The 27,703-nt window shown below is 25.8% G+C and overlaps 2 protein-coding genes and 1 long non-coding RNA gene across 6 annotated transcripts in view; 2 read left to right on the top strand and 1 right to left on the bottom strand.

The window, feature by feature from the left end:
- Positions 1-13,178: 13,178 nt before the first annotated feature.
- Positions 13,179-15,626, top strand: LOC109799565 (inositol oxygenase 4). Its single transcript, XM_020360145.3, has 11 exons — positions 13,179-13,338; positions 13,416-13,542; positions 13,646-13,727; positions 13,842-14,046; positions 14,280-14,339; positions 14,439-14,491; positions 14,574-14,696; positions 14,813-14,882; positions 15,001-15,079; positions 15,170-15,251; positions 15,356-15,626. The coding sequence occupies exons 1-11, from the start codon at positions 13,302-13,304 to the stop codon at positions 15,380-15,382; spliced, it is 945 nt and encodes a 314-aa protein (XP_020215734.1). The 5' UTR covers positions 13,179-13,301; the 3' UTR covers positions 15,383-15,626.
- Positions 15,627-16,358: 732 nt separating this feature from the next.
- Positions 16,359-20,261, top strand: LOC145954552 (uncharacterized). The gene is made up of 3 exons (XR_014431793.1): positions 16,359-17,275; positions 18,430-18,528; positions 18,685-20,261. It is a non-coding gene; the product is annotated as an uncharacterized LOC145954552 (long non-coding RNA).
- Positions 20,262-20,283: 22 nt separating this feature from the next.
- Positions 20,284-27,703, bottom strand: part of LOC109799646 (inositol oxygenase 4) — an 8,616-nt gene continuing 1,196 nt past the window's right edge. Inside the window, exons 2-12 of one of the 4 annotated variants that reach the window (XM_083069051.1) lie at positions 22,494-22,534; positions 22,299-22,407; positions 22,119-22,200; positions 21,805-22,009; positions 21,477-21,536; positions 21,316-21,368; positions 21,108-21,230; positions 20,930-20,999; positions 20,732-20,810; positions 20,554-20,635; positions 20,284-20,439 (exon numbers count right to left, since the gene is read on the bottom strand). In XM_083069051.1, the coding sequence (XP_082925177.1) occupies positions 20,413-20,439; positions 20,554-20,635; positions 20,732-20,810; positions 20,930-20,999; positions 21,108-21,230; positions 21,316-21,368; positions 21,477-21,536; positions 21,805-22,009; positions 22,119-22,200; positions 22,299-22,407; positions 22,494-22,524 (921 nt within the window). In that variant the 5' untranslated portion in view covers positions 22,525-22,534 and the 3' untranslated portion in view covers positions 20,284-20,412. The remainder of the gene's footprint in view (positions 20,440-20,553; positions 20,636-20,731; positions 20,811-20,929; positions 21,000-21,107; positions 21,231-21,315; positions 21,369-21,476; positions 21,537-21,804; positions 22,010-22,118; positions 22,201-22,298; positions 22,408-22,493; positions 22,535-27,703) is intronic. The other 3 variants (XM_083069052.1, XM_029271462.2, XM_029271461.2) reach the window with 3 other exon arrangements.

Here is a 27,703-nt window from a genome sequence, read left to right as displayed (position 1 = left end):
AATAGATAACAGCAAATTACGATTAAGTCACTAAAGACTTTTAACAATGGCATCATCAAGGTCAAAAAATGTATAGAGTTGCTCAATATACACCTTTAGTGACGTTTAAAATGTGGTAAGGAAGTCAGACAATGTTAAAGAAAAGGTGAGATCGATGAAGATTAGCAAGAAAAAAGAAAAAGAGAAACACATGTACATGATATGAAAGTCAGGTTTGCGTTCTAGTATTTTAAAGAATATTTTACATCGATCATTTTTAACTAAGTGTAAAATGGATCTTTTTACGAGGGTTAAAAAGGTTTAACCAATGTAACATACTCTTTTTACATAAACGAACCAATATAAGAAAAGTTTTCTTAAATTTCTAAAAATATAAGCATTACTTCGTACATAACTGACGTGTTTTAAAAAAATGATGTAGAAAAACCAACGTAGTGTAGATTTTTCCTTTTATAAAATTATTCATTCATGCGAATACTAGTCGAGTTATTTAATTGCAATATTATTAAAAAAAATTATGCCTTTTTTATATTTACTTTGTTAATACAATCCATTTATCCCCTTTTATAGCTTTTATTCTGAAGTCAATGCTAAAATAACAATATTATCAATTAATCACTCTCTTAAAACCCAATAACTTGGAATTTAACTTTTAATTAAGAAGTATCTTATTTTTTATAAATAAATATAAAAAAAAACTCCCTAAAGATTGTAATTGAGAAATCCAAGCATCTAAGAGTCGGATATTTTAATTATTGCAATTGAGGGTTTGCCGTTGGTTTTATACTTGTATTCATCTTCACACACACATAGGGATGCCAACACTAGGGTTTGGGCTTTGATTTGATGTGTCAAATACATATTAAGTGCAGTTAAGTGTTCTTAATGTTATTTTTTAATTTATATTAGTTTTATTCAAATATATAACGATAGTTTTTTTATGCCAATCATTGTCACATAAGTTATTGAAATAAAATGTTGATTTTAAAATACCACTAAAAATATTTAAGATATTGTATTTAAATCGTGTCCTCGACAAATTCATGAATCTAGCTCCTAAGCCATATTTTTTTAATTCCATTATCTCATCTTATTTGACGCTTTGTATGTATACATAAGCTATGGTTGGAAATTAATATTCTAAGTATATATAATTCCTTTTTCTTAAGTTGAAGTAGTGTGTAACATTTAATTTGAAGGCTTTGTTTTACTGTTTATTTTGTGGGTTTAGCAATAGGTTGATCGAGGTATTTAATAGAGACTATTAATATTAGAAATAACATTCACATGTCGTTATTTCATTTGAGAAATTAGTAACAAGAATTTTGATATAAATTTGTTTTGGTCTAAAATTAATAGAACAAACAACGAGTCACCCTTTAACTTATGTTACATTTATATTCAAGGGATAAATTAGTTAAGTAAAATAAGGCTTTGTTTAAATAGGTTTGAACTATATAGAAAATGTATGGCATAAATTGATATGTTACATGTTATATGCTTTATGTTCATACATTTATATTCAAGGGAGAAATAAATTAAGTAAAATAAGGCTTTGTTTAAATAGGTTTGAACTATATAGAGAATGTATGGCATAAATTGATATATTACATGTTATATGCTTTATGTTCATACATTTATATTCAAGGGAGAAATAAATTAAGTAAAATAAGGCTTTGTTTAAATAGGTTTGAACTATATAGAGAATGTATGGCATAAATTGATATGTTACATGTTATATGCTTTATGTTCATACATTTATATTCAAGGGAGAAATAAATTAAGTAAAATAGGGCTTTGTTTAAATAGGTTTGAACTATATAGAAAATGTATGGCATAAATTGATATGTTACATGTTATATGCTTTATGTTCATACATTTATATTCAAGGGAGAAATAAATTAAGTAAAATAAGGCTTTGTTTAAATAGGTTTGAACTATATAGAGAATGTATGACATAAATTGATATGTTACATGTTATATGCTTTATGTTCATACATTTATATTCAAGGGAGAAATAAATTAAGTAAAATAAGGCTTTGTTTAAATAGGTTTGAACTATATAGAGAATGTATGGCATAAATTGATATGTTACATGTTATATGCTTTATGTTCATACATTTATATTCAAGGGAGAAATAAATTAAGTAAAATAAGGCTTTGTTTAAATAGGTTTGAACTATATAGAGAATGTATGGCATAAATTGATATGTTACATGTTATATGCTTTATGTTCATACATTTATATTCAAGGGAGAAATAAATTAAGTAAAATAAGGCTTTGTTTAAATAGGTTTGAACTATATAGAGAATGTATGGCATAAATTGATATGTTACATGTTATATGCTTTATGTTCATACATTTATATTCAAGGGAGAAATTAGTTAAGTAAAATAAGGCTTTGTTTAAATAGGTTTGAACTATATAGAGAATGTATGGCATAAATTGATATGTTACATGTTATATGCTTTATGTTCATACATTTATATTCAAGGGATAAATAAATTAAGTAAAATAAGGCTTTGTTTAAATAGGTTTGAACTATATAGAGAATGTATGGCATAAATTGATATGTTACATGTTATATGCTTTATGTTCATACATTTATATTCAAGGGAGAAATAAATTAAGTAAAATAAGGCTTTGTTTAAATAGGTTTGAACTATATAGAAAATGTATGGCATAAATTGATATGTTACATGTTATATGCTTTATGTTCATACATTTATATTCAAGGGAGAAATAAATTAAGTAAAATAAGGCTTTGTTTAAATAGGTTTGAACTATATAGAGAATGTATGGCATAAATTGATATGTTACATGTTATATGCTTTATGTTCATACATTTATATTCAAGGGAGAAATAAATTAAGTAAAATAAGGCTTTGTTTAAATAGGTTTGAACTATATAGAAAATGTATGTCATAAATTGATATGTTACATGTTATATGCTTTATGTTCATACATTTATATTCAAGGGAGAAATAAATTAAGTAAAATAAGGCTTTGTTTAAATAGGTTTGAACTATATAGAAAATATATGTCATAAATTGATATGTGACCTGTTATATGCTTTATTATTATTATTATTATTATTTAGTGTATGACGCTCTAACATTTTTGAAAAGGTTAACACGTTAGTCTTTTTTTTTAAATATTTCACATTAAAGTTTTTATATAACAACAAAGAAGATATAAGTCCGATCCATCTTTAATTAAATCGGCTAATAGAAAAATATGTAAAAAAAAAGATCGATATAAAACAAACTATAAATTGTGAGAACAAATACGGTCAGACTAATGATTGGAGCTTTGGATAATATGCAGAGAATTTTAAATTCAAATTTTGACATCATCATTATTATAAAAAATTATAAATTGTGAGAATTAAAATTATTGTAATCCAAAAGTATGAGATAAGGGTAAAAATAAGTAGTCTAAACTATACATAAAAGTCCATTAATTTAATTTGCTATATATATATATATAAACTTATTTTAAAATTCTAATATGATGTTTATTATAACTTATATTTAAAAGTCTATTTTATAATAATAATAATATTTAAATATGACATAAATTTATCATTTAATAAATTTATAAAATATGTTTAATATTTAAAAAGATAAATAAATGTATAACATAAGTAAATATTAAAAAAATATTATCTATATTTACTTAAATAGGACGATATAATAAACCTAAAACACATTTTAAATGAATTATAGTTTGCCAGGAAATTAAAAAGAAATTGTAAAAAGATTTGCTCAAACTTATTTCTTAAAAATAATCTGACCTAATTAAGAAGATTATGCTAACTTTATTTCTTAATGAATATATTATTAAATAAATCATAATTAAAGAGGAAGTTAAGGAGAATATGTGAAGAGTTGGAGAGAGAAAAGTAAGAAGAGAACAAAAAAGTAAGAATGAATGAATTATGAATGTGAAATGAGGGAAAGGGATTAATCCTAATGTAGATATGTTGAGTTATTCTGAGTTCTAAGAAATTAGTATCTTGAACAGAGAAAGTAGAAGACAAGATCCATTCTTATCCATTGATTCCCTGTTAACAAAGCACGCCAGCGGCTTCTATCATTGCATTACATCCTTACCATATGTTTGGCCAGACTTTATATAATCATACCAAACCTTTTCATTAATCTTGCTCATTCGTTTCATCAATCATTTCCTTTGAGTTCAAAGTTTCCAATTTTATATGTGAAAAATGTAACTAAGAGACAAAATTCTACTTAAAAATAATAATAAAAACCAGTGAATACTTCCTATGTATAAATAATATAGTTATGAAAAAAGTATAAAATAAAAAAAATAAATTATAACACTAACAAGTCATGCACAGGCCGAGGATTTTAAAATTAACAGAGATCAGTTACAAGTTTGTTAAAAATGCATTTTTATTATATAATAATTAAATTAGAAATTCAGCTGGTTCATCTTTAATGAAAACCTGTATTCTATGCATATGAAACTTTTTGACATACCAAACAACAGTGACTTAAAAAGTAAAATAATTTTTTTTTTCAAAATGACATGGTATTTCTTGTGGGCTGGACCACGTTAGCAGGATGGAAATTGTGTAAAGAGACATTAAAGAATGGGAGAGTTGGTGAGAATAATGAAGGATTGCCTTATTCAGATAGCCTTATTTCCGTTTCAAGCCCACGCTACAATTTTGTATTCAGCCCAGGTAGGGCCTGGTTGGAAAATCTTGGCAACTCGAGTTCTAATTAAATTTAACATATCTAAACACATTTAACAAGGAATTAAATTACTCACATTAATGACATTTATTTTAAAATCCAATTTTATATATTTATATCAAATACAGCTGTAGAGTGCCCTCCCTTCTCCTTAAAATATATATATATATATATATATATATATATATATATATATAAAGGGTTATAATTATATCGATGTATTTTACTAAGTATTACACCACTTAACAATTAAATGTGAATTTTGTAAATTTAACCATTAGATTAAAAGTTTATTACTCTTAGATCATATATATAAAATTTTATATTAATCTAATATGATTTGATATTTCATTCTTATAAAATAAAATTGACATAATATATATAATATATATATATATATATATATATATATATATATATATAATTTATAACATTTTTATAGACCATTCTTAAATGGGAGTGTTTTCAGCAAATTTTTGTCGACAACAATATTTTCTAAGTGTTTTTTTTCTTAGCTTTTTATCTTCTATGATCTATTAATTTTTTTATTTCAAGTTAATTTTAATTTTTATTAAAATTCACCGTTAGTTAAAAATAATTTTGTAACATAATATAAATTAGTTATTATAAATAGAAATAGAAATAAAAAATAATGGAGGAATTTAAAAAATTAATTAAAAATATCAATTTTTATTTTAGGGAAAATAAAATAATGTCACATGAGTATTATATAATTAAACAGATTTTTTTATATATAGATAACAGATAAATAAACCATATAATTAAGCAATACATAAGTCTTTTTTAATTTTTCCATTTAACAACATTACATTAACTATTTTTTTTCACACCTTTTATGAAGACTAAAACACTCATTTCTTTACCAATTGATTAAATATAGTGATAGGGGTTAAATAGTAAGCATCACACTTAAATTCTCTCATTTTAATTTAGCAAATAATTCCACTGTCCTTGTATTCAATGTATTAAATCTTTCTTTAGTGAAATGTGCTAATTAATGAGGCAACCTTACAAAATCATGACAAAGAAACACACAATTCTTCAGGTTTATTCTCTTATTTTGAAGTTTAAACCAAGTCTTACGTGTTACACCCAACATTGACACGAGAGAAAAATAAGAAAAAAAAGTTACCATAATTTTTTTCATAAATTAAAATTAACTTATACATAAGTTAAAAATAACATTTTAAAAAATCTAATAAAAGAAAGCTCCTAAATAATGAGTTTTGCATAAACTAATTAGTTTATGAAAAAACTTATTTCATTTTTTTCTCTTTATATATTTTACTCTTTTAAAAATTTTCTATAAAAATTTACTCAAACAAATATTATGTCTAAAATTTTATGCGATTGATAGTTTTCTAAAGAAAAGAATCTGGTAAATGTCTTTAAAATTTAGAACTTTTTAATAGGAGTTTTTTTAATTTATTTATCACCTAGGAGTATTCCTATTGAAGAGGAAAGTAATCTTTGTTGAAAGTTTGAGGTATAGTGAGTTTAATAGGATGCAGGGTGCAAAACCCAACTTAGTTTCACATTAGACAGTAACATGAGCATTTTATTTAGTTGCAGAGCCATATTGAATGCTCAAGTAATTGTGCCATATAAATTGCATTACCATATAAAATATTTATGATGCTGAATTAGTACAGTAGTGTTAAGTTTTGTACAACTAATCATGTTAAATGCGTGTTTGTTTGGTGTCCATTAAATTTGGATTCACATAAACTTAGAAGGGAGATGATGTTTAGTACCAACGAAAGATAATCCATAAATCTTATGTACGAAGAATCTCAGCTGATTTTTGTTAATGTCCCTAATTTTATTATTTTCTAAATATAAAATTATCCAATTAAAAGACAAATAGGTTTCGTCCAGTTTTTTTACCGAAAAATAAATCATACCAAGTAATTTATTAATTATAAAAAATTGTTAATATAAATAATTTAATATTTATACACCTTAATTAATAATTAGAGTTTGATTTTTATTTTGAACATAAAGACATAACTAAAAGTATCACTTTATTCTGAATATAGACCTATCCACTCCAACAAACACACTAAAATACTTTAGGCCCAATATAAGTTGATAAGATGAAGGAAGCACACACCCAAAAAAAAATCACTCTACTTATGGTCCACAAAAATGCTTTTTATGATCAATTAAACCTTTTTGCCATAATTCTAAAAGTATTTAAACTTTGCTAACTGTATTAACGATAAAAAAAAAAAATGGTGTTCACTCAATTGTGTAATAAACAAGATAAAAAATTTAAGATCAAATACTAAAATAAAAAAGTCATTTTTTTTAGATTCCTTTCTAAACAAAGGTTACCTGAACTGATTAAAATAATCTAAATTGAATTAGATAATATATAGTAAGTTGGTTTGGGCAGAGTCTACCAATACAGAAAAATAACTTTTTTTCTAATCATCTTCAAATGTCTTTTGACTCGATTTTTGAATAATTATGTTATACATGCATTTTATTTTATTTCTTTTGAATAATTATGTTGGATGTAACTTTTTAAGTATTTTTTTTTTGATATGATGATATGCATTTTGATATTTAGGAGTGTATTAGATTAAGATTTCATAAGACTATTTTATCATAAATTTTTTTTGTAAATTTTAAAATTTTATAAGAATGTAATGATTTTTTTAGAATTTTTTTAAAAAAATTGTCATTACAAAAAGTAACTTTTATGAAAAATCAAAGAAAATCGTTTAGATTATGTTTAGATGAAGAAATTTAAAAGTTGAGATACTTGGTATTTTAATTATTTTGATCTGATAATTGAATTTATTTATTTATTAATTTTAAATACTTAATTTTGATAATACAACTTAATTGTTATCATATGCAAAAATTATTTATCAATACAAAATTTGAAATTTTAATATTAAATTTTTATTGAGAATAAATATTAGTTAAATTTTAGTAATTCAAAAAATGTAGAAATATATAATATTTAATAATTAAAAACAAGATATTTAATAAACTTAAAAGGCATGTATTGATAAATTATACATCATTATTAATATAAAAAAAAAATAGGAGAATAGATAGAGAAAAGAAGAGACAAATGAGAAGAGAAGATGAAATAAATAAGACAAGAGAGAAAAAAAAAAAAAGATAAAGTCAAATGAAATATTATGTTTTTTTTCTTCTATGAACATGATTTACGTAGTCTCTTAAAGTTGGGAAGCAATGACTAAATTGTGATTGTGGAATATCACTTCTGCTAGCTAAGTATTATTTTAAAAGGGATAGGAATCAAAAATGAAACTACTGACTTTCTATATCTTAAGACAAACCTTACAACCACTAACTCAAGAGATTTGATTCTTGTGTCTTTTAAATGTTTTGTTTTCACACAATTCTCCAAATTAATTGCAAACAATTTTTTCTTTGCATTTAAAATTTCCAATGATTTCTCTCTCTCCCTCTCTCTTATTGGAAAATAAAACATTTTGTGAGTAGAAACAAATATTGGAAACTCTCAACATAACATCTCACATCCTTTTAAACTTTTGGTCAATAGGTAATAAATGCACCCTTAAGTTTTTCAATTATTTATTATTATGATCAAATACATGAAGTAATACTCTCCGTAAAATATTAAGTGTCATTTTTATATTATTTTACATAAACAGAAAAATTTTAAAAATAGATGAAAGATAATATTGATTTTACAATATTAGTTAAATTTTAATAATTCAAAAAAAATAACATTATATAATATTTAATAATTAAAAATTTAAAATATTTAATAACTTAAAAAATGTATATATTGATAAATTATACATCAGTATTAATAAATAAAAAATAGGAGAGTAAATAGAGAGAAAAGAGATAAAGAAGACGAGAAAGAAACAAAAAAAGAGGAAAAAAGTCAAATTAAATCTTATGTTTTTTTTTTCCATAGACATGTGCGCACATTGTCTCAAAGTTGAGAATCAAAAATTAATTTGCATTTATGAGATGTGACCTTCACTAGTCAAACATCATTTTAACAAAGATAGAAATCAAATTTGAGACCACCAGGTCCACTCTCTTGTGTCCTAATGCATGCCTTATACTCACTGAGTTAAAAGACTTGATTTTTATGTCTTTAAAATGTTTTATTTCTACACAATTCTCCAAAATAACTTGCAATTAATTTTTTTCTCTCATGTTTAAAATTTTCGATGATCTCTCTTAACATAACAACTCATTCTTTTAAACTTTTGGTCAATAATTAATAAATGTACCATTGAATTCTTTATTATTTAGTTTATGAATAAATATATAAAATAATATTCTCTTTGTTACATAATAAATATTATCTTATATTATTTTACATAAACTAAAAAAAATTAATAAATAGATGAAAGACGATAATGATTTTACAACATTAGATAAATTTTAATAATTCAAAAAATTTAATAATATATAATATTTAATAATTCAAAATTCATATATTGATAAATTATATATTAATATTGATAGATAAAAAGAAGGAGAATATATAAAGAGAAGAATATGAGATAAATAAGAAAGAGAAGATGAATTAAAAGAATATAAGAGAGAAAAAGAAAAGTCAAACAATTTTTTTTTCATGGAGATAGTCCATACAATGTCCCAAAATTGGAAATCAATAACTAATTTGCACTCACAAGATGTGACTTATATTAGTTAAACATTATTTTAACAAAAATAAGAATCAAACATAGGGATGACAAAAATACTTGTACTCGCGAGTATTTGTAGGTAAAATTCGCTACGAATAATAAATAGATAGGCTAATTGGGTACCCGTAAATAATGAGGACGGATAATTTTTTATCCGTTTATAAACGGGGTGGGGGCGGGTATGATGATATCCATATATGCGGGTACCCATTTAATAATATTTCTTAAGTATCCTAATTATCCTTGTATCACTTAACCCTAAAATTACATTCTTTCATCTTATTTTCTTTCCATAGCCGCACAACCCACACATTAGTCATCACAATAAGATTTATGTATTTTAAGTTGTTTACTTTCGTTTAGAATTATGAGATTGAATTATTGTAGCTTTCTGATACTAGACTTTCACTTGTGAGATTGATGTATTTTAAGTTATTGATTATCTTGTATTTTTATTATTATTTCAACAAAATTAACGTTAAATATAAGTTCAAAATTAACATTGACACTACAAGAAATGTTACATATAGTGACATACAAAAAGTGTCACTATAGGTACAATATATGTAGGTATATGTCTATTTGAAATATAGTTACACACAATTTTAGTGTTGATTTTGAATAAGATTTAACAACATATTTTGTGTGTCACTATAGCCTATACCGACACTTTTAATAATATACCAACATATATTATAGTTATTGTGTGAGTAAAAGTAATTTTTAGTGACATGTATAGTGTCATTATAAAATGTGTGCCACTATATGATAATTTTCTTGTAGTGTGAATTTTTATTTTTAATATTTCAATGACATTAAATATAAACTTAAAATTATTTCTAATATATTTTTTTTAATTTCTTAAAAAATTTATAAATATCCATGGATATTTGTGGTGCACGGATATAAGGTGGATATGGGGCCAATTTTTACCCTGCAGAACGGGGACAAGTTTATTATTACTTGCTCCCATGGACCCATTGCCATCCCTAATCAAACATGAGATCACTAGGTCGACCCTTCTATATCCTCATACCGATCTTATAATTACTAAGTCAACAAACTTAATTTTTATCTCTTTTAAATGTTTTGTTTCGACATAATTCTCCAAATTAATTATAATCATTTTTTCTCCCATATTTAAAATTTCCAATGATTTCTCTCGTTCTCTATTTCTCTTATTAGAAAAATAAAATATTTTGTGCGCATAAACAAAGTATTGAAAACTTTCAACATAACAATTCATATTCTTTTGAAATTTTGGTCAATAGATAATAAATGCACCCTTGAGTTCTTCAATAATTTATTACTTAGTTTTACGAGCAAATATATAAAATAATATTCTCTCTGTCACATAATAAGTGTTGTATTATATTATTTTATATAAATTAAAAAATAAAAAATAGATAAAAAATAATATTAATTTTACAAAATTAATCTTGTGAAATTTTCTTTGTTATAAATTATGTAACATAATAACCACTTTACATTTTGAGGAGTATATATGAAAAAAAATAATTAATGCTATATTGAAAAGTTAATATGAGACTTGTTTTGAAATTTTTTTTTTCAATCATGATACTTATCATGAGATGAAGAAAATATTAAAAGATACAAATATATAAATGAGAAAAAAATATGAACATTACCTTAAAATTTGAAAATAACAAAAAAAAATCCAAAAAATGCAACACTTAAGGTAAAAGAAGCAAGTATTAAATATAAATTATTATATCTTTTACTTAATTTTATTTCATGTATCATAATCAAAGTTATAATTTTAACTATCAATATTTAATAAGAAGATGATAATTAAATATTAGGTATTAGTAAAGAAAAAAAATACATTTTAGTCAATTAAAATAAAAAATGGCATGTCAATAAATTGGGTTCAAATTCATTATTAAAATTTGATACTAAACCTAAAAAGAATGCGAAGTTTTTATTTGAATTTTGTTAGTTTCGATTTGAGCTATCCAAAAATTAAATCAAAATATTAATTGGAGTTGAATCGAGTGTGATTAAGTTCATGAATCCTGTAGCAATAAAAACATGTAATATTAAAATGCACGTTAGAGCATTTACAACGTGAGTTATTTATAAGTAATTTATTGTGCCTCATCAACTCTTTTCTACTTTTTTCTTAAACAATGGAACCTATACAAATAATTTTGACTTAAATATGTTTTTAGTCCCTCAAATTTAGAGTAAATCTGTTTTTGGTCCCTCAAATGTAAAATTATTGTTTTTAGTCCCTGTAATTTTAAAAAATCTTATTTTAGTCCTTGTATTCAAATTTTGTTAAGAAATTTATCAAATATTATTACATAAAATCTACCTATCGGTATCTCTATTAGTGAAAATATCACATTAAATCTAATTAATATTGCATAACTATCTTAATTGGTCACTTTCAAATATGTTATTGGTGATTTAAGGAATTAAAACAAAATTTTTAAAAATTACAGGGACTAAAAACATATTTAAGTCAATAATTTTATTAAAATTTAAGTAACCTATTTTAACATCTAAATAATAAAAATAGCTAATATAGCACGGTAGATTGCTGATAAGCAACCCATGCCACATATGTTCTAAAAAACTTAAAAAAATCTGAACTCATTCATTTGTGTAATGTGTACAGTACTCCACTTTTTTAGGTGCACGTAAAGTGGTTGATGGCAGAGATGAACTGATTTAACAATAAAATACACAGACACCCAGTCCACACATACCATATATTTATAAGATATAAATTAAAATACATTTATATTTTTGGAAAATATGTTGTTAAAATTAATTCCTCATCAATGTAGACAGTGAGTGACAAATAAATAGTGGTAGAACAATTTTTGTCTGGCGCTCAGCAAGTAACGTTAATTTTGTGTACAGCTAATCTTTGTCTGTATGTTCAATTCAGCGCATGAAAATCACGTGTCATACACAGCTATTATATAATATTTTTTTTATATTATCATATAAATTACGATTTTCCAAATGTTGAAAATATGTTTAATATTTAAAATGACTGAAATAATTTCTTTAAAAAATTCTATAATATAAGAAAAAATCCTATATAAATGACTGAATTAGGAAGAAAAATTTAGACATAAGATAAGGCATTCTTCACATTTTTTACTTTTAAAGAATTAAGTTGAATAGCATGTGTTATTATTAATATTTAATATTTGAAGGAATCAGCAATATTTGAGCATGATTTGAAGAGATTTGCATTAAAATGCAGGAAGAAAAGAAGAAAGATATTTATTGAATGCATGGTGGTGAAATTAAAATGAAAGTCAGAAGATTACTCGGTTATGAGTAGATGCCTCGTCAGAAGTGAGAAGGGTTCAGCTTCTCAACCATTTAACAACTACTACAAGATATCATTCACACGTATGGCTGACTCATGCTTATCAACTTGTTCACATATTGTAATAATTACTTTTATAGCCCTCCTCAAAAAATTAGATTCAATTTCTCGACATAAAATTTATGATAATTTAATGTATTTAAACAGTTAAATTTATAAAAATAAATTAGATTGTGTTATAAAAATAAATCAAATTATGATATGTATAATAAATATTTTGACTTAGATATACAACTGTCATGATTTATTATTACAAATTAAACGGTTTAAATAAATTAAGTTATCATAATTTTTTCTTCATAAATTCATAGATCATTTTCCAAAAAATCACGCACAAAACAAGATTTAGTTTTATGTTTTTTCTGTTGAGGACTCCCAACTTCGAAATTCCCTGGCAAGGACATTTGTGGATCTATATATACCCCTTCTCAAATTGGTCTACCACATCAAAATTTCATTTCTTTTCCATTCTCTTTTGTTCTGCTTCACCTTTTGTGCACAACAAAATGACTATCCTCATTGAGCAACCTATCCTTGCCCTTGGTATGCTCTTTTTTTTTTTTTTTTTTCGGTTCCTAGTGTTACATAAATGACTAAGGTTACATTTTGCATGCTTTCAGAGTCACAATTTGAAGGGAAGAACGTGCATGCCGAAGAAACCAATGAGCTTGTATTGGATGGTGGATTTCTGGTTCCAAAGGATGGATTCATGACTCCAGAAATCAATGCATTTGGCCAGTCCTTCAGGTTTCAATTGCATTTCATTTTTTATTTTTTAATTTCAAGTATTTTAAAGCTATCATTTTTTTTCGATGAAATTAATACGGGTCAATGGAAACAACTGGCACAGAGATTATGATGTTGAAAGCGAGAGGCAAAAGGGTGTGGAGGAATTTTATAGGTTGCAACACATCAACCAGACATATGACTTTGTAAGCAATGTTAATGTTAATTTCTTTTCACCAATTATGTGGCTCTTTGGTGATTTCAAAGGAAGAAAATGCAATGCTGAAGGAAATCCGATTTACTAAATGCTAATAATGTAGGTGAAGAGAATGAGGAAGGAGTATGAGAAATTGAACAAAGCAGAAATGGGTATTTGGGAATGTTGTGAGTTGCTGAATGAAGTGGTGGATGAGAGTGATCCTGATTTGGATGAACCTCAAATTCAGCATTTGTTGCAGTCTGCTGAGGCCATCAGAAAGGACTATCCTAATGAAGATTGGTTGCATTTGACTGCTCTCATCCATGGTACATACATACATACCATTTCAATTTCTTTATTTTTTTATTTTTTTTGTGTGTCAGATTTCTTGCCGAAAAGATCTATTGACATTTATGTCATAATTATCCTCATTTGACTTGGTTTGACTGGGATATTTGGATCCCTTTATATCAAAATATTGCCCCAGTTGTATTGTAAAAGAGAGACATTTCCATTTTCAACCAATGGGGTCTAACATAATCTTGATGACTTGTTCCAGATCTTGGAAAGATTCTTACCCTTCCCAAGTTTGGTGGACTTCCTCAATGGGCTGTTGTGGGTAAGAACTGTTCCTTAACTTATTTTATAAGATTTATTTTTTCTTACTTTATATATTTGATCCAACATTATAATTGAATGTTTAATGTGACATTTGCAGGAGATACATTTCCTCTTGGCTGTGCCTTTGATGAGTCAAATGTTCATCATAAGGTAGTTTATTTCTTCTAAGAAACCGGTAAACTAATAACATGTTCATAAATTATCAATTGGTCTAATTTCATTCCTGGTGCAGTATTTCAAGGACAACCCGGATTACACATGCCCTGCTTATAACACCAAAAATGGGATCTACACCAAAGGGTGTGGACTAGACAATGTTGTGATGTCTTGGGGACATGATGATTACATGTATATGGTGAGTCTATATATGGTTCATCATGCGGATGTTTTAAATTTTATACATATGTAATGTATGATTTTATTATATAGTACTTATTTAGGATCTAACAAGGTGAACATTGAAATATGCAGGTTGCGAAGGACAATGGCACCACTTTGCCATCTGCAGGATTGTTTATTATCAGATATCACTCTTTCTATCGTAAGAATTTTCATCATATATGTGTTTTTCTTAATTATAAACTTTGTTGAATGTTGAGAAGAAGGTTCTTGTGTTCATTGTCTCGCAAATATAATGACTGCAACATATAATTTTGCAGCTTTGCACAAGGAAGGTGCATACACTCACTTGATGAATGAAGAAGATGTTGAGAATTTGAAGTGGCTCAAAGTATTTAAGTATGTTTCTGGTTTAACTTCTGTAAATTTGTTTATTTGTGCACATCTTTTAATAGTTTCTTACATAACTTATAATACAATTTTGTACAGCAAATATGATCTATACAGCAAAAGCAAAGTTCTAGTCGATGTGGAGGAAGTTAAGCCATACTATGTGTCACTCATTGAGAAGGTGAGAGTCAAATTGGGATGATCTTGATGATTTTTTTTATAATATATTTATTTCTTCATTGATTTTTTAACATGTGGTTCTTATTTTCCTTTTGCCACTTGCAGTATTTCCCTGCGAAGCTTAGATGGTGAAACATTTGAGGTCAAGGGACTGAGGAGAGTTGCTTTTTAATTACTATGGCGAGCAACGGATTTAACAAATTACTAAATTTATTTTTATTTTTCCTTCTATACAAGGATTCAGATTGCAATTCATCATATTGAAATGCGTTTCTTTCATGTATTCGTTTGCAAATTGCAATCTTCAAATTATAAATATCATATCCAGTTAAAGACTAAAATGATTTAATATGATTCCCATTTCTTACTGTCCAAATGATCTTTTCTGCTCCATACCTTTTTTTTTTTGGTTATTGATCGACAAATTCGTATCATCAAATGGAGATTTACTCTAATAAACACAACCATTGCCATCCAATATACTTTAATTTATAGTACTACATTAAATAGCTATGAATAATGATGATAAATACAGATAACAGAGGGATGTTTGTTTGTGACACTTATCTTACAACCCAAATGGGTATAAAAAATTTACGTTTCAAAGAGGAATTGGGGTGAAGAATACGATATGCATGACTACTAATACTTTCTGAGATTAAATTATCTCATTTAAGCTTTTATCGCAAAAAGCTGTGTATTTGGAACACAAGCTTAAATTTATAAACAAGTTTTTTTTTTCTTTTAAAAAATAAATTATTTTTATGAGATAATAATTTGAAAATTTTATAATTATTTCTCAACAGCTTTCTTCTATAGAGTTAAATTACTTTATAAAAACTGATTATGTTGTATCTTACCGAAATTAAATATTTTAAGCTTTCTTCTATAAAGTTAATTTACTTTATAAAAATTGATTATGTTGTATCTTATTGAAATTAAATATTTAAGATCTCTTACAAAAAATTTACTCAATTTTATTTTGATTATAATTAATTATTAAAATAATTTAATTTTTAAATATTTTATAAACACACTTTAACAATACAACAAATTGTTTTATAAACAAATTTTCTTTTTCTTTTCAATTTTGTTAAGGGGGATGCATTAAAAAATTTGCACAACATTAAAAAAATCAGTAACAATAAACTTTAAATCTTTCAAAGGTCTTGGGGTTTAAGGTCACTATCATATAGAAGAGTTACTAAAAAATTTTATGTTGAATAAAGTCTTAGGAGTCATGAAAATTCATGGAGTCCATTAAACAATAAGAATCACTTGAAAGTCATTGATTCTGTTATTCTAAAGATTAGAAAAACCAATAAAAAGAGGGATAAAAACAAAATTCTAAAATTGGAATTTAAGCATAATGACTCAAAGGAAAATTCTGAAGACTCAACAGGCATGAGATATCACTCATGTCCAAAAAGTTTAAGAAATCTTTCAAGGAAGAAAACAATGAGATTATCTAGTATGAGTGTAAAAAATTTAAACATATGAAGGCTAAATGTCCTAAACTTAGAAAATGATGAATCAACAAAAAGGTTAAGAAGAGTTTTATAGTCACAAGAAAATATCTAAACAACAATAACAATAATTTAAAAGATGAAAACATCAACATATATCTCTGCATTAAAAAAAATTGCACAATATTGATGTTATATTGACATATTTTTTCTTCTTCTTTATTTTAGTCGGTTGACTTGTTATATTTCATCTCAGTATTTCAAACCAATTGACTATCAAAGAAGAAAAAAATTACTCCCTAAATATATTTTAGGCGTGCACATTTAATTACAATAAATAGATTGGAATCAATATTATTCTATTTTTTTAGGAAACTATATTATTCTTAAAGCATATATGATACTATTTATAAATTTGATTAAGAATTTATTAGATGGTTGCATTGTCGTCATCTTTGTTCAATTATAATTTTTTTGTCTCTCATATTTATCCAGAAGGAAATACTTGTGTGGATAAGCTAGTTGGTGTTGAGCTTCACCATATGCCTATGTATAAATGGTAGGATTTTCTTCCTAGATTCTCTAATAAAGATGTTTTTAGAAATCATTGTGGTTTTCATTTTTATAGGTTTTGTTAATTATGTTTTTTGAGTTTTGACCTAATCCTCCCATTTTGTATTCCTTTTATATATATATATTTATATATATATATATGTATATATAATTGGGTATGATGCAAATGGTTGTTAGATTTTGGAGTGTTAATGTTGTTGGGATGTTATTATTTTATATTGATGCATGCCATGTCTATATTTTCTATTGAAAACATGCAAAATAGTTAATTTTGCAAAGAAAATGAAAGAAAGAGAATTTGTTAATGTTGAATCGGAAATGGAAATTATTAGTATGTGTTATTTGTTATTTATTTTTTGTTTTCTATTTTTATTCTCATATAAATTATATTTTTTAATTTTATTTTTCAGTTAATTACTTTTTGACAAAACCAATTAAAGATTTTTTTTAGTAACTAAAATTCGATCATTTTTTTATAAAATTATAATTACAATCAATTTTTTTAGTATCATTAATAATGAAAATATATATAATATGGTTATAACTAGTATTCATGGACCAATAATTTTAAATTATAATTAATTAGTAGTTATATATATTAATATTAATAAAAAATTAAGAGAATGAATTAAATTAAAAAAACAGTTATAAAAATAATAAATACTATGTAATTATTATTAATTAGAAGCAATAAAAATAACAATTTTTAATTTATGAATATTTTATATTTTATTTTATGTTTAAAGCTATTTAATTTAAAAAAATTAAAAATATACAAATTTTTTTAACGCATTTAGATTTGAATATTTTGTTAAATGTATCTTATCTTACTTATAATAAAGTAGATAGCCTATCATAAAAGTTGTTTATATACTGCAGCCACTGCTTATAAATTTCTGTTATGTGATAATGTTATTGGAGTAGATAGAGGTAGATGGAAAATGTTTTGGAAGCTATCAATTTCTAGAAGATCAAAATGTTCCTCTGGCTTGCATTTAGTGCTGCTCTTCCAACAAATCAACTTAGATCTTAATGCCATTTGGATTAGAGTTTTAGAATTAGATTGTGCAGGGAATGTTGCATTTTTTGGAACTCATTCCCAACCTAAGTGGTCTCCTCCTTTTCTTAAATTGAATATAGATGGTAGCTGTACTAGAAATGGCCAGATGGGTACTAGTGGTTTGGTCCGCAACCAACAGGATGAATGGTTGGCTGGTTTTTCATCCAATGAAGGCTAAGGTGATGCTTTTCTTGCATAATTGTCAGCTCTTAGGAATTTCCTTGAGGTCGCTTGGGGATGTAATAATGTGTGAATGTGATGCTCTTGATGTGGTTAATGTGGTCATGGGATTTTTGGATTTGAATTTTCATCATCATGCTAGAGTTGTCTTGCAGATTTGCATGCTTATGGATCATGCTTCTTAGCTCATGTACCTAGAGAAGCTAATACTTCAGCTCATATCCTTGCTAAGTTTGGTGCTCATCAAGGTGGGAAGTGACATTTTTGGTATAAGCCTCCAACTATGGTTAAATTATTTACTTACCTTTTTGCATCTGGTGCAAAATGGAGGTTTATGAATTTCTTTACACTTCAAAAATATCATGTAATAATTAATTGCCATTTCATTCAATTAATCTTGTATTAATTTATATTTAAATATATATCTTTTTATTAAAAATATAAAAATTAATTTTCACACGCAATTAATTTATATTTAAATCATTTTTTATCCAATATTAATATTATCTTTTGTTGACAACTCCTACATAAAAAAATAAATATTTATAATATGAGAATATATTAAATGATATCTTAATATTAAGTCTTTAAAAATTTGAAACGTAAATTATAATATTTAATGAAAGTTGAATGTATTAATTAATGAACATAAATATTTATATCTTATTATTAATGAGAATGTAATATATTAATAATATTATTTGTAATATAATTTTATGATTTAATAATTTTTTCATTAATTATATTTAAATTTTATATTTGGATTGCAATTAATAATTAATATAATATGTTAAATTATATTATTATTTTAAAATATAATGATTATTTTTAATATCTATAATTTTTAAAAAATATATATGTATCATTATTTTATATATTATATATAAAATAAATATAATTATTTTCAAAATTTAAATATATTCTTCCAATGTCGCATTGACCATTACATTAATAAATATATATTTTTGTTTTTACAATGACATATATCTGTATTTTTTCAAATTGTATATATTAATTATTTCTAAGCAATTAAATTTATTATTGTGTACATTAATTTATAAATGTTATATAATAAACTTTTTCTATTTTTATAAAATAAAGATAATAATAATTTTAAAATATAAATAAAATATACTTTACAAATAATTTATTTTTAATATATTTATTATTATATAAAATATATATTAAATAAAATAATGTGCATCACACGAGTAAACATACTGGTTAATACTAATTAGAAAATAATTGTTGAGTTACATTTTGTTTTAAGAAAATAATGCTTATATTGTAATTAAATATGCATGATTGAAATATAAGTAGTCGACCTGTTAAAGAAAACAAAGAAAAATAGCTCACTAAAATATTTCAATTTAACCACTTGAAAATCGACGCTGAGATATATTTTTCTGCCATAGATGTAAAAGTTTACAAAATCTTTTTGTGTCAATGCCTCTGTGTGCAAAATGCAGATTTTGATACACAAAGTGAATGGTCAATGTTGTGCAAATTTCTTAATGCACTCTCGCCTAAAAGAATTGAGAAAAGAATGGTTAAGGAATATAATTTGTATACTAGAAGAGTCATGCTAATTGTATTCTTCACCCCAATTCCTCTTTGAAATGTGAATGCATTTGTTATCCATTTGGTATCCTGTAGAATGGATCACTTGAACATTATAACTTATAAGGTATGCGAATTATATGAAATCATTTATTTATTTTATAACTGGATATAAAATTTATAATAGCAATTAATTTGCAAGTGAATGCAAACTGAATCCTTGCATAAAAGGGGAAAAAGAAAAAACATAATTTGGTAAATCACTCGCTCGCCATATATAATTATTAAAAATCAATGTTCTCAAGCCCTTGACTTCAAATGGTTCACCACTTAAGCTTCGCAGGGAAATACTGCAAATGGCCAAAAAGAAAAAAAGAATCACACATTGAAAACAATGAGTACATAAAATAAAATAAATAATAAATTGACCAAATCATCAAGATGATCCCAATTTTTACTCTCACCTTCTCAATGAGTGACACATAGTATGGCTTAACTTTCTCAACATCAATTAGAACTTTGCTCTTGCTGTAGAGATCATATTTGCTGCACAAGATTGTATTATAGTTTATAGATTATGTGAGACAAAGCAAAAGACGTGCACAAATAAACAAATCTAGCCAAGTTAAAACAGAAACATACTTGAATACTTTGAGCCACTTCAAATTCTCAACATCTTCTTCATTCATCAAGTGAGTGTATGCACCTTCCTTGTGCAAAGCTGCAAAATTATATGTTGCAGTCATTATATTTGCGAGACAATGAACACAGAGAACCTTCTTCTCAACATTCAACAAAGTTTATAATTAAGAAAAACACATATATGATGAAAATTCTTACGATAGAAAGAGTGATATCTGATGATGAACAACCCTGCAGATGGCAAAGTGGTGTCATTTTTCTTAGCAACCTGCATATTCAAATGCATCATATATTACATCTCAAATAAAGTGCTATAATAAAAATATATGTATAAAATTTAGAACATCTGCATCATGAACTATATATCCATACTCACCATATACATATAATCATCATGTCCCCATGACATAGCTACGTTTTCTAGTCCACATCCTTCGGTGTAGATTCCATTCTTGGTATTATATGCAGCGCGATTGTAATCAGGGTTCTCCTTGAAATACTGCATCAGGAATGAAATTAGGCCAATTATTAATTTAAGATTCAAATTATTGTCATTAACAGGTTTCTTTGAAGAAACTAATTACCTTATGGTGAATATTGGACTCATCAAAGGCGCAACCCAGAGGAAATGTATCTCCTGCAAATATCCCATTAACAATTCAATTAAATTGCTGGATTCAAACTTAAAACAAATTGGAAGCAAGAAAAAAAATTAAACTTATGTAGCTAAGGATTAAGTTCTCACCAACAACAGCCCATTGAGGAAGCTCACCAAAGCTAGGAAGGAGAAGAATCTTTCCAAGATCTAAAACAAGCAAACAAGATTATGATATCCACGTTGGTGCTGCTATATTTTGATATACACCGGCATCCAAATATCCAAAGCATAAAAAGGCCTCTTCAAAATTGATTTATAAGATAAGATTGTTTTTCTCTTATATACATTAATTTAGACATATCTTTAGTCGATATGAAATCTCCAGCAAGTTCAGATAATCTTTTAGGCAAGCAATTTGACACATAAGAAAATAAAAAATAAAAAAAATTGAAAGGGTATGTATGTACGTATATACCATGGATTAAAGCAGTCAAATGCAGCCAATCTTCATTAGGATAGTCTTTTCTGATGGCCTCAGCAGATTGCAACAAATGCTGAATTTGAGGTTCATCCAGATCAGGATCACTCTCATCCACCACTTCATTCAGCAGTTCACAACACTCCCATATGCTCATTTCAGCTTTGTCCAATTTCTCATATTCCTTTCTCATTCTCTTCACCTACATTAATTGTTAGCATTTAGCAAATTGGATTTCCATCAGCATTTCATTTGAAATCCAACTATAGACACATATTTGTTGAAAAGAAATTAACATTAACATTGCTTACAAAGTCATATGTCTGGTTGATGTGTTGCAACCTATAAAATTCCTCCACACCCTTTTGCCTCTCACTTTCAACGTCATAATTTCTGTGACAATTATTTTCATTGCCCCAATATTAATTTCATTAAAAAAAATGATGGCTTTAAACTACTTGAAATTAAAAAATAAAAAATGCAATTGGAACCTGAAGGACTGGCCAAATGCATTGATTTCTGGAGTCATGAATCCACCATCCAATACAAGCACATTGGATTCTTTAGTATGCATGTTCTTCTCTTCAACTAGTGACTCTGCTGAAAGCATGTAATAATGTGAGTGACCATGGAACATTACTAGGAACCAAGATAAAAACAAGCAAAAAAAAAAAAAGCAATGATACCAAGGGAAGGTTGCTCAATGAGGATGGTCATTTTCTCAGCACTGAAACACCAATAAGGCAAAGAAGAAAATAAATGACAATGAAAGGGTGTGGTGGTCTCAATTGTTTGACAAGAGGGTATATATAGTTGTATGAAATGTCCTTGCCAGGGAATTTGGAAGTTTGGAGTCCTCAAGAGAAAATAACGTAAAAGTTTTCTATAAAACACAATTTACAAGAAAATTATGATACTTTTATAAGGCACTTAAAAATTTCTATAAAGTATTAATTTAATTTTCATCTCTTACCTTTATTAAAGGTTGTGAAAATATGTTTTTTTTTTGTTGAATAATGAGAAGAGAATAATTTAATAAATAAATTTTCTCTTTTTTACTTCTTAAACTATTCAAATTTTATTGGTACTAGTGCATAAATTTTGATCTGTTGTAATATTTATATATTATATAACAATTTAGTGATAAGTAAGAAAAATAAAATTGATATCTTATAATTTTTTTTTATAAAATCAATTAAAATAACTACTCATATTAGGAGGTATAATTCTATTATAAATGTCATTTAATAAGGATAAAAGAAAGTATATCTAAATTTAATAATAAATAAGTTTATAATAATTAAATAAAAAAAATAAATGATTAATATTAAAGCTAATATGGCTATTTTGAAAACAATTTCAATTATTAATAAATTTAATTTCATTAATTAAATTAATCAATTTTTTTATAAGATTAATCAAATTTCTTAGAAGTGTAAATTATTCTGAAGAGTTTTATATATAATTAAAGACGAAGTTATTAATAATGAGCATTTAAAATCCCGTAAGTTCTATTAAACATCTCATTAATTAATATGATTATTAGAAATAAAATAAAACTAAAAAATAATATTTTCAAAAAATTAGAAAAAGTTCTAATGTATTTCTATTTTAGACAGAAAAAATGTGTCAAAGATTCTTATTTTATATAATAAAAAAGAAGATAAATGTGATCATTAATTATTAAAAAAATACTCTATTTATTATTTGTATTTTATATTCTGGCTATTAATCTTTTGAAAATATAAATATTTATTATTATTATTATTATTTAAGATACATAAAATACCATATTAATAATTTTTTAAATAGTATTTTTTTTAAAATAGGAAAGATTACCAAGATGATCGCAATAAAAATTGAACCTAGGTCCAATTTTTTTTTAAATAGTATAAAACGTGTACATAATAAGTGTCTACTTAGTCTGATTAAATATTCATTTGAGACACTTATCTAGCACACTTTGTGTACATATTGATATTATTTTGAGCTATATATGCTTATAATCAAAGAGGTACTTTTGATTAATGTTAGTACAGGGAATAGGAAACTTTTGATCCAATTTGGTGCTTATTTTGTAGGTTTTGAAACCTGGAGAAGAATGGCTCAGCCATTCTAAAGCGCTCAGCGGAATCAAGCCAGAGAGCCTCCCAAACTGAAGGCGGTCAGCCATTCAGAGGCGCCCAGCAGATTTGGCCTGGAAGAGAAGGAGTGTTCTCTGCCTCCAAGGCGCTCGGCCACTACCATCCGCTCAGCGGATTTGGTCCAGGAAAAGGATGCTTTCTGCCTGCAAGGCGCTCAGCGGATCTGAGGCGCCCAGCCCTTTTGAATGCTTAGCAGTGAAGTACTCCCAAGGCGCTCAGCGGATCCAAGGGGCTCAGCCCTTTAGGTTACTTCATGGTGAAGGATTCTTCAAACCGCTCAACCGTTTCAAGTAGGGATGACAAATATACCCGTACCCGCAAGTAATACTCGAACCCGTCCTGACTTTGACGGGGAATACCCGGTTTGACCGGGTACGGGTACGGGTACGAGTAAAACCCGATATATTAAATCGGGTACGGGTACGGGTACGTGTATGTACTTACCCGCCCCGTACCCGTACCCATACTCGTCCCCGTTCCCATTTTTAATTTAATACCCACTTTTAATTTAATTTTATTAAAGAATTTTAATATTTTTTTATGTGTGATTATTTATTATAATATGAGATAAAGAAATAACCTAATTATAATTATAATATAATTAAAAAAATAATTTAAAAATATTATATTTAAAAAAAAATAAAAAATAAAAATTTTGACGGGTACGGGTATACCCGATACCCGACGGGGACGGAGATGAGGATGAAAATCACATACCCGACGGCAGTGACGGATACACGTTTGGGAGGGTGGGGGCACTTGCCCCCACTACTATTTGAGACATAATTAATTTTTTATTTAAAAAATAATATATTTTAAAAAATAAAAATTATATTCTAATAAAATAAATATATTTTTTAAATTATCATATGTATAAAATATAGATTCAGAGAAAATATTTATTTATTTGATGTTTGTCAAACTTTTAAAGGAGATTAATTCAAAGAATATTTCTTAATAACGAATCAATTTTTTTAAAAAATTAATTGTGATATATATATATATATATATATATTAATACTCACATATTTAATATAATATTAAAAAATCAATTTTTGGTAAAATAAAATTTACAATATGCATATTTATCTTTTGTGTTTTTTATTTATTATATACGTTGATTAAAAATATCAAAATAAGAAAATTTGAAAGATTTATGTTTTATTTAAAATTGTTATTATAAAATATATTTTAAAATAAATTATCACCTAAAAATATATGTTAGATATTAAAAATATGTTTATATCATAAATAAATTAAACTTGATTTTTATAAAATTTAACATATTTATTTTTATATTTTTAATAATATTAAATTATTATAAAGTAGGTTTTTAGGATTGTAATTCTACCCAAACATTTAAAAGATGTCTATGATAGATAAATAAGTTATACTTAGGATATATATTTTTAAAGAAAGTTAAGTTCAAACATACTAAATTATAATAAAATCTAGTCTGACCTAATTTATTTTCATCTTTAATTGTAATCATAGATATAAAAGCTTGTAAAAAATAATTATGATATATTTATGCCTTCCAAAGTTATACATAAAATTTTTAATACTATATATATATATATATATATATATATATATATATATATATATATATATATATATAATAAGTATTGCACCCACTATCTAAAATTTCTGGATCCGTCACTGCCCGATGGGTACGGGTACGGGGACGGGGATGAGTTTGGCTCGCGGGGACGGGGACGGGTATCATGAAACCCGTACTCGCCCCGCCCCGTTGTCATCCCTAGTTTCAAGGCGCTGAGAGGATTTGTCTCTTTCCTATTCACTCTGTTTTAATTTTATCACATATATAAGGGCAGAGGAGAGAGAAAAGGGGATCATCTTGAGCTGTACGAGGAGAAAACAGAGGAGGGAAGAAACAGAACACTTTTGGAGCTCGTGGGGACGCGATTCTTCGAAGGATTTCTTTCTTCTTCCACCTTTCATCTTGTTATTGGGTGATTTCTTGTATTATGGAGAGTTAAGCTCTAGGGTTGGGATTGACGTAATCGTCAAACTCCTTTGTATTCCTCTTTGATTCATATATATATATATCATCTATTACTCTATGTCAGTAATTTGTTTCCGTTCTTAATGTTTTGATAAACTGATCACTTATCTCTGATTTTGAGTTTAGAATTTGGTTGGGAAACGTTTTCTAACTCTAGATTTGGAATGAATCACCCATTAGTTTTGAGAGCCAGGGATGGTCTTGAAATTAATGGTTGCTACAAGTTCTGATTCTTAAAGCAGGATATTTAATTGAATGAAGTGATGAATCATTCATTGAATTAAATATCTTAGAATTTCTTATGCCAAGGGATTGAGTCTGAATGAATTTAGAGAACTCAATGGCAATGAGTAATAGAATTTTTAGAAAGAATCAATAGGAACGCATAGGAGGGAGATTGATGAAGTCTAATCCCAACTGTTTCTTATAACTATTTTTCTACAAGTTAAATTATCTTTGGCTACTTGAATTTAACCAATCATCCATATCAACCTTGAACATGTGTAATTATCAAATTTTACATTCGTAAGCATCAATTAGTATAATAGAAATCATAGCTTATCTCACAAGTCCCTGAGGTTCGACAACCTTTAAATTATACTACATAGACTTGGGTGCGCTTGCCTATATAAAAAAATCCAACAGTACACTGCACTTAATTATAAATGATAAATATTATAGCCAATAAATGAATACATGAATTCAAGTATTCATTAATAACACTATTTAAACTCATTATCATATCTTCAATGCATAATAATAAATGTTCATTTAAAACATACTTTTTTATTAAATGTTTCGTTACAATTTATTGAGTAAAAAAATTATTAAAATTAACCGTCTCAAATGATGATTTTTTTATAAGGTACTTTACAAATTTTATAAAGAGAAGATATTTATTTATTTTAGGAGTAAGTCTACGTCAAATCTTAACGATTCAATTGTTGAATTAAAATTTTTTGATATATAAATCAAATTTACAAATATTTAAAAAAATTAAAAATCATTTAACACTTTGTTTCATTAACTCAAATTAGTGATTAATCATAAAATCATTTTATACGTTGATATGAATATATTAATGAAACAAAGTATCAAATTTTTTTAAAATTTGCAGACTTGATTTATGGATTAAGAACTTTAAATTTAATGGTTTGATCATTAAAATTTGATGGAGTAAGTTTAGGTAGATTTACTTTAGGAATAAATAGATCCTTTCTCTTTTATAAAATATTAATTTTATTTTTTATGTTTTGTCTCTATATATTAAATATTGATAAGAAGTTATAATTCTATATCAAATAAAATAATAATAGTTTAACTCAATAAAATGAAAGATATTTGTTTACGAGATATAATTAAGTACATGCAATTAAATCCAATTTGAAAGCAAGTAAAAGAGATAATGTAATAATTATAAATTCATAATACATGCAAAAAACATCCCTCATAAAATAATAATGTGCCCAAAACATATTTATTTTTGTCTTTATGGAAAATGCTAGCGAAGCTCACTCCAATATTTTCTTTATATTATTAGTTAAAAAATTATAAATTTTGATGAGTTTTACTATTAAATCAAGAAAAAAAATATTAAACGAGATAAGATGAATGACCTATAAAATTTATGATTTTCAATAAATTTCATCTAATAATAAAGAGAATTTTAGAAGAAATGCGATTAACATTAATTCCTCTCATTTTTATATATTGTTGAATGTAA

Source organism: Cajanus cajan, chromosome 2, assembly GCF_000230855.2.
Source record: "Cajanus cajan strain Asha chromosome 2, NIPB_CcT2T_4, whole genome shotgun sequence".
Classification (NCBI taxonomy): domain Eukaryota; kingdom Viridiplantae; phylum Streptophyta; class Magnoliopsida; order Fabales; family Fabaceae; genus Cajanus; species Cajanus cajan.
This window is presented reverse-complemented; position numbering and strand designations above follow the sequence as displayed.